This window comes from Triticum urartu, chromosome 7A (assembly GCF_056163025.1).
Source record: "Triticum urartu cultivar PI428250 chromosome 7A, HENAU_Tu73, whole genome shotgun sequence".
NCBI classification, from domain to species: domain Eukaryota; kingdom Viridiplantae; phylum Streptophyta; class Magnoliopsida; order Poales; family Poaceae; genus Triticum; species Triticum urartu.
Genome location: NC_141879.1, coordinates 613,407,566 through 613,415,158, shown reverse-complemented (window position 1 = coordinate 613,415,158; position 7,593 = coordinate 613,407,566). Strand labels below are relative to the sequence as shown.

Here is a 7,593-nt window from a genome sequence, read left to right as displayed (position 1 = left end):
TTCCCATCCATTGATAGGATCAACTCGATCCACCCGTCCATGAGCTAGTTCTTTTGGCGGCTTAACAAATAAGCTGCTTTCTCCCTAACTTTTTTCATAAGCCACCTCCCTCATTTATTGGGTTTGCTGAACTAGTTATGGGATAACTAATTTAGAAGTTTCAACAAATTTATGAAGCGGCTTATTTTTTAAGCTGGGTAGAGGTAGCTTATTTTTTAAGCCGCCCAAAAGAACTATTCGGAAAGAGGCAGTTAAACTTGCTCTCAATGTACAATTTGAAACTTTTTTTTGAGGTAAATCTGAAACTCTAAATGCTAGCATCTAGTTTTCTTTTATTAGTTTATAACATGCTAACAGTCTTTTTTTTGAGAATTCTTTTTTGTTGTTGTTGAGAATCACATGCTAACAGTAGTCTAGGTGGTACCCGTTACATGGGCTGTAAACTGATCCAACAATGTACACGGAGGCCCATCGAACGACAACACTCCACGGCTCGGCCCGATTGGGCCGCCCGCCCGTCGACATCACGACTCCAACTCTACCCAGGAGGCCGGCCCGGGCACGACGCCACCGGAGCCTGCCGTCCCCGTCGCAGCTCGCCGACGACTTCGACGGCGCGGCTCCACTCCGCCCCGTCCGCCGCTGGAGCTCGCTGACGCAAGCGATTCTTCCTCTCCTTCTCCCTCTCGAGGTGCTGGAACCTTTCTTCCGGTGAGTATAGAAACGCCCCCCCGCATCAGCTATCCACTCCGTTCGCAATCCCAACAAATTTCCGTCTCTCCCCGCCGAATCCGTCCCTGACCATCTCTCCCTCTCTCCGCCGCAGCACGGCGCGTCCCCTCCCTGACCTGCGGTCTCCGGCGGGTGGAAAGGAAGAGCTAGGAACTTACTCGTGAGGTGGAGGCAGGGACCGGGAACCATGGGGACCTCAGCGGCCGAGGGAACGGATCTCTGGAAGCAAATAGACGACGCCGAGTGGTAAGATTCCCCCTCCTCCCTCTGCCCCGCTGCTCTGCTCTCACTTCGTTTCATATTCATTCATGTGCTTCGTGGTCGTTCTTGTTAGCATACGTGTTCATCCTACCCTCTCACCACCATGTAATTGGATGAATGAACTATAATTGTCTTTCTACAGCATTACTAGCAGCAAAGTATGATATGCAATTTCCTTCACTTTGGAAGTGTAACAAGATTTACTCAGACCAGTCAATGGACATGCTTTCCATGCTAATTGCTAGGTAGAAATTGGCACTTCCTTTCTTGTAATTGCCGATGATGCGTAGGTGACCATGGTGTATTCATATTTTAGTTTAAGTTTTAGCATACAAGGTTCCAAAGGGGGAGATAAAAAGATTGGAACTTGTTCACTTTGTTGCAATTATCATGGTTCAGCTATCTGGTCAGCGGATCGTTCGACCAAGCGGTTTTGACTGCATTGTCTGTGTCTGATCAAATTCGAGCGGCCAATAGAGAAAGAGTATGGGATGATGATGAACTTTTGGAGATGCTCGAATTAGTTGGCATTGTACTCGTTCAAGCACTTAAAGAGCTCAGAAGGTAAATCCTATTTCTTTTCTCCTTTTGTTGCATACTAGTAAGTTATACGTGCATAGCACGTGAGAGCTCATATAGTCAAACTACAACCAAAGATAGACATATTGTTACTGTAAAATATATTGTGCCTGTTTTATCTAGGTATCCTTTTTGGCTAGTTATGCCGGCAAATGAAATTGTGAGGCATATGCATGAAGTATAACATACAAAAATCACGTAAAATATACTGAGCGTGTTTTATCTAGGTATCTTTTTTGGCTATCTCAAAGCTAATGTTCTACAGTATCTGTAAAGATAAATATGATTTATGAAGGTACATAGACTTGAATACGAAGTAAAATGAATGATAGTTTCGATAGAAAAAGAAGTTAGGAGAGTCTGAGTATGGAAGAGTCTAGAATTAAGTAGAAGTGTGCTTTAAATTTTGTGCAAAATGTCCATATGGCTTTAGCCCAACCATAGAATCTTCTAGATAGTACACGTGGAAGAATCCAGTGAAGTAATGAGAAGATCCAACGGTCAATAACACTCGAATTTGCCACGTCTCCACCGTTAGATCGGCTTCATCCAATGGTTGTTATTCAAAGTTATTCGCACACTATATAGTGGTATAGATATAGATAAGTTACTATTTGTTCTAATTAATTTCCAGTTTCTGTAAATGTGTTGTAACAAGATAAGGATGTTGATCAACCAGAATCTAATACTGCTAATATAGCAAAATTCTTAATGAGGTTAATGTATTTGCAAAAGGAAAACCGTCATTGCCAGCTATATATGATGATGCATTGTTTTGCCAGAACCACCTTAAAAGTAGTCCTAATAAAAAGGGAACTAAACTGTCTCACTTGTTACCAAATGTGTCTTATAAATGCACGTTGGGAATTAAACTGTCTCACTTATTACCAGATGTTTCGTATGAATGGACATTCATACACGTGCCTCAATTGCTAGCTTCCCTAGGAACAGGCAAATGAAGATGATATATATGTGGAATAGAAAGTTCTTTATTCAGCTATTTTTATATGGATGCTTATGAAAAGCCATATGCTATATCATGAAGTCCTTAAATAGTGATGATATAGACATTCTTTGTTATTGTGTAGAACATTTGCATAATTTTTGGTACCTAGTTTTTATTCTAATATATGTTTAACACATATGCTAACTGTTCCAGGACAACTGAGATGTTTGTTCAGCTTAAAGCTATGTATGGTTCAGTGGCATCAATACCGGTGAAGGTTTTCCTGACAGGGTAGCTGTCCATAAAATTCTCATGTGTTCTTGGTTTTACTTCGCGGTTCCTCCTTTCTGTACCATTGACATGTATCTTCCATATAGGGCTACCATGCTAATGGCAGAAGGTTCTGGGCCTGACCTTCGACCAATTTTTGAGGACTTCCTTGCTAAATGGAGATACACAGATGATCAAGTTTATGTTTTGAATGGAGAACAGGAAATAACTTCGAATGGTCTTATTGTTACATCAACTATGACAACTGAAGAGTATTTGGAGGTGGTGGAATTGTATACAGTTACATTCCTTAGCATTGCCTCTCATGAGCCTGAAAATGCCATCTCATGGGTAAAAAAGGCAGAATTGATTGAGCAAGATCGACAGGTAATTTTTGTGATGGAGTATGTTAGTTGTAGATAACTATAGCATGCTGAGTTAGGACTTCCCTTATTTTCATATTGTTTTCTTACAATATTGATCATGGAATTCTGTTGTCTCTGCATTTATTCTTCCCTAAGTTTTCATTTGTTTGCATCATTAAGTTGTTTCTTAATTTTTCCACAGGAGCTGCTAGAAAAACTTAATGGACTTCAAGCAGCTGGAAATGAAAAGTCATCCACTGCTACAGGAGCAAAACAATCAGCAGAGAGGAACCTTTCCGCTTCTGAGAAAAGCCCAACACCAGCAACCCATGAGGATGCTCCGACAAGCACCACACGTGCACCCAATGTGAAAACAAATGGCTTACCAAAGTACATTGAGCCTTCCCTTCAGCGCGTCCCAAATAACTTTGATCCCATGTTTTGGTGGTTCCATTCGGTGCGCGTAAAGTTTGGCAGAATGCATATTGTTCTACCAAGTGGTAAGCTAATGCTTCTGTTCTCGCTGCTGTTCTCGACAGTCTACGTTCTACGGAGGAAAGGCGCCGGCTTGAAGAGGTAAAGGTTTCATCTAGCTGCTGCAGACAGACTTCCAAACGATCCAGAGCATCTTCTGTGGTTTTTCTGATACAGTTGAATGTTTTTCATATGAATCTGCGCTGACAGGGCGGTGTTCCAACACGCTTCGTCCCTGCGACGGGCGTTCCTCGATGCCCTCCAGCTTGCATTCTCCGTCCAGATGAACCCGCTAGCGGCTGTTCAACAGACGCCGCAGGCCCCTCGAGGAAGCTGGTGATACATACAATGTACCTGCCCATCCCAACATGTAACTAACAATACCGGGAATTGAAGTTGGGCATACGGGATACTAGTCGCTTTTTGTGGTACTGATGAATGTATTGGAATATAAAGCAAGTCTGCTAAATACATCATGGCAATGTTTCATATCGGTGCCCCTGGTTTGAGAAATTTAGTTGAGAGGCCTTGTTCTTGTTCTGTTGGTTCAGGCGGGTTTAGTTTCAGTAAAGTTGCAGCTGGCAAGTGAGCTTGGACTGGAGAATTGTATGCACCGATTGTGCTCGTTTCTACTGTATGCCCTGCACATGTTTCAGAAATACAAACCATGTAGAGTGAGTGGGAAGCTGTTTCAGATCGAAAAGGCGCTGGTGTTCAGGGCCGAGCAATGTGTAACATGAGTCCACGTAATATAGATCACAATGTCACTGTCAATTTCCCAGGAAGAAACGAGACAGTAGGTTCCGTACTGCGTCCTCTGGTTTCTATGGTATATTATGCATAGTAACGGTTTCTGTCCATCAATGTGGCTGTAGTTTAGTGGTGAGAATTCCACGTTGTGGCCGTGGAGACCTGGGCTCGAATCCCAGCAGCCACACAGTGCTTTTTTTTTTTGCCGTATCCATCACGAACACATTTTATTTTTGAACAAAAAACGATTTGAGTAGTTTGTCCACAACCGCGCTTTCTCTCCGCATTTAAATTTACACACACACACACAGACCTATCCTCTCGCAGTTACCAAAACAAAAACCTACATACACAACATCGCGTACATCACATCGATCACCGGGCCGGAGTCGGGGAGGCGTCGCCGCTGCTACGGCCTCCATCGCCGTCGCCCTCCTCCTCCGGCGGCATGGCGAGCGCGGCCTCGAGCACGAGCACGACCCGGCTCATGGCGGGCCGCACCTTGGGGTTCTGGCTGAGGCAGTCGTACGCCAGCCGCGCCACCCGCTCCAGCGCGCGCGCCGAGTAGGCGCCCTGCTGCGCCATCCGGGCGTCCACGATCTTCTCCAGCTTGCTGCCCCGGATGAGGATCGGGCGCGCCCAGTCCACCAGGTTGCCCGCCCTCCCCGCCCGGCTCGGCTCCAGCGCGCGCCGCCCCACCAGCATCTCCAGCAGCACAACGCCGAAGCCGTACACGTCGCTCATCGCCGTGAGGTGCCCCGTCGCCATGTACTCCGGCGCCGCGTAGCCGTAGGTGCCCATCACCCGGGTGGACACGTGCGTCTTCCCGCCCACCGGCCCCTCCTTGGCCAGCCCGAAGTCTGACAGCTTCGCGCCGAAGTCGGCGTCGAGGAGGATGTTGGAGGTTTTGAAGTCGCGGTAGATGATGGGCCGCGCCGCGCCGTGGAGGAACGCCAGCCCCCTCGCCACGTCCAGCGCGATCCTCACCCGGGTTGTCCATGACAGGGTGCACGCGCCTGGTGCATCCGATGATGGTGATGAAACAGATGTTCAGCATGCAGTATGTAAGAAGTGGGTGGGATCGTTGGTGTGGGTGTGCGTACGTCGGAAGAGGTGGTTCTCGAGGCTGCCCTTGGCCATGAACTCGTACACCAGCAGCCGGTGGTCGTCGTCGCAGCAGTAGCCGATGAGCTCCACCAGGTTCGGGTGGCTGTACTGCCCCAGGCAACTCACCTCGGTCTGCATGCACACAAGATCTCTGAACCTGACTAAAAATCCCTTTGTATCTTACATGGAAACTCACATTCTTCCAAGCAGATTTTTGTTTTGCAACTTCCCGTGTTTTGGTTTCGTAAAGATTCAATGTGCCATGGTGAATTGGTGATAGTTTTTTCCATAAAGAGTGAATTGGTGATAGTGGATTATACATTTCGATAGAAACTGACCAGCCACTCGCGGTCGCCCTGAATGCCGTCCGGGTTGAGCCGCTTGACGGCGACCACCACAGCGCCAATGACCCCCTTGTAGACGACGCCGAAGCCGCCCTCGCCAATGATCTGCGTGGGGCTGAAGTCGCCGGTGGCCCGCCTGAGCTGGTCGTACGTGAAGAGCTTGAGGTTCCCGTACACCGACATCGCCCGAAACTCCGCCAGGTCCTTGGGCAGGGAGAGCATAATCGGCTCCGAGCTCGTCTTCCTCAGCTTCGGCGGCGACGACGTGCACCGACGCGGCCGAGGCTCCTCTACACGAAGGAATTCCAAAATGTCACTCTCTAGAGCGTGCGCGCGCACGCATGCATGCATGGTGCACGTACGCCGGAGCAATCTAAGATCCGAGAACGTGAGCGGCGCATGCAGCTGGTACCTTGGACTTGCGGTTCCTGGATGCGGCGGCGGGGCGGGCGCATGTCGCCGCAGCTGCCGATGAGCCACCGGTGCATTTTCGGAGATGGGGAGACGTACGACGTGCGTGCTTAGGGGTCTGCAGGCTGGTTAGTTGATCGGGTGATCGGCCGATGTACGAGGTCCGGGCGGTGGCGGCGGAGGCCAATGGCAGCCCCCGACCGACCACGCGCCGGGAGAGATGTGGAGGGGAGGACAGAGGTGACGGGAGGAATGGTCGGAGGGCACGGTCCTTTGGGGCTGCCTTAATTTGGCACGCGTACGTCTGTTGTTTCGGGCCATAGCGCCAACGACAATGGCGGGGGCGTGAGTGAATGAAGCAAAGCGTCCACGGAGACAATGGCGTGACAACGCAACGTGCTATTAACAATACCTAAAGCATCAGGTGGGCTATTTTGATTGGATGTAATCAGGGAGAGGGGGGCCCACAGTTGAAATCAGGGGCTGGAAAGAGATTATAGGAATGTTACGTAAGAATTTAGTAAGGGGTATGGATAGGTCTCAATTGACTGAAATTTAACCAAGTCTTGGTCAAGTGACATAACATACAAAAGAAAAAAAATTAAAAAGAAAATTTTTCATGGATTTTAATGTAAAATCTTATGGATATAGCATCGACTGAGATTTAGCGAAGTCTCAGTCGACTGAGACTTAGCAAAACTGTATAGTAAGTTATGCGTAGCTATACATTTTCGCACAAATATAGATGCAACCCAACGATTCAATTTCTTTGTTGGCGTAGTGAAGTTGGAGTCGCTCACTCGGAAAAAGGTAATTATGATGACATGTAATCTCGATCAGAGGGTGACCGGTGGACTTTGTGCGGTTAGTGGCCGATTCTAACTCAGCCTGACGATGTTGGTGCCTATGATGCTCTTGAGTGTCCTTTCCCCTCCCTGGAGGTGTCACTGTGGGTTGTCATCCTTCACCTTTGGCTCTGGGTGAAAACCATTGGCCGACTTGTCCTACCGGGCAGCGGAGGCACCTTCACTCCTTGGAGGCACTGTCTAGAGCATGTCCCTTTCAGCGGGTTGTTGGGGGTGTAGTCCGTGGATGGTGACGACGGTGCTGTTTTCGACATGGTGTGGCTGGCAACGATGATCGGGCAAAGCGTCTCTTCTTCTTGGTGGTTTAGTTTCTAGTGACCATGTGTGCTCCATGTGAGCTTTCTTTTGTTCGGCGGGCCGATGCTTTTCAAGATAGGGCGAGAGGGTAGGGAAGCCTCTTTGGTGTTGAAAGAATGGTACCATGGCAAGGTTCGCCTTCGTTCAAAGCAAGCAATGGTTCCTTTGGGTGCTATGCTCTTTGTTGCCCC

The 7,593-nt window shown here is 48.1% G+C and overlaps 2 protein-coding genes and 1 non-coding gene across 3 annotated transcripts; 2 read left to right on the top strand and 1 right to left on the bottom strand.

Moving 5' to 3' along the window:
* Positions 1–527: 527 nt before the first annotated feature.
* On the top strand, positions 528–4,162 carry APEM9 (3-phosphoinositide-dependent protein kinase-1). The gene is made up of 7 exons (XM_048704149.2): positions 528–711; positions 827–978; positions 1,393–1,557; positions 2,732–2,809; positions 2,896–3,175; positions 3,356–3,729; positions 3,838–4,162. Exons 2-7 carry the CDS (start codon positions 920–922, stop codon positions 3,965–3,967), a joined length of 1,086 nt encoding a protein of 361 aa, XP_048560106.1. The 5' UTR covers positions 528–711; positions 827–919; the 3' UTR covers positions 3,968–4,162.
* A 330-nt stretch (positions 4,163–4,492) lies between these two features.
* On the top strand, positions 4,493–4,564 carry TRNAH-GUG (transfer RNA histidin (anticodon GUG)). The gene has a single exon. It is a non-coding gene; the product is annotated as a tRNA-His (tRNA).
* A 27-nt stretch (positions 4,565–4,591) lies between these two features.
* On the bottom strand, positions 4,592–6,510 carry LOC125519141 (putative serine/threonine-protein kinase PBL17). Its single transcript, XM_048684030.2, has 4 exons — positions 6,241–6,510; positions 5,823–6,118; positions 5,481–5,616; positions 4,592–5,393 (listed from the first exon to the last, which is right to left on the bottom strand). Exons 1-4 carry the CDS (start codon positions 6,314–6,316, stop codon positions 4,753–4,755), a joined length of 1,149 nt encoding a protein of 382 aa, XP_048539987.1. The 5' UTR covers positions 6,317–6,510; the 3' UTR covers positions 4,592–4,752.
* Between the last annotated feature and the right edge of the window lie 1,083 nt (positions 6,511–7,593).

Excerpts from the sequence above, each read along its gene's own strand:
- APEM9 (XM_048704149.2), top strand. The coding sequence starts at position 920 with ATGGGGACCTCAGCGGCCGAGGGAACGGATCTCTGGAAGCAAATAGAC. Across the intron at positions 979-1,392 it reads CAAATAGACGACGCCGAGTG|CTATCTGGTCAGCGGATCGT; the intron begins GTAAGATTCCCC and ends ATCATGGTTCAG. Across the intron at positions 2,810-2,895 it reads GTGAAGGTTTTCCTGACAGG|GGCTACCATGCTAATGGCAG; the intron begins GTAGCTGTCCAT and ends TCTTCCATATAG.
- LOC125519141 (XM_048684030.2), bottom strand. The coding sequence starts at position 6,316 with ATGCACCGGTGGCTCATCGGCAGCTGCGGCGACATGCGCCCGCCCCGC. Across the intron at positions 6,119-6,240 it reads CCAGGAACCGCAAGTCCAAG|AGGAGCCTCGGCCGCGTCGG; the intron begins GTACCAGCTGCA and ends TCCTTCGTGTAG. Across the intron at positions 5,394-5,480 it reads CGAGAACCACCTCTTCCGAC|GCGCGTGCACCCTGTCATGG; the intron begins GTACGCACACCC and ends CGGATGCACCAG.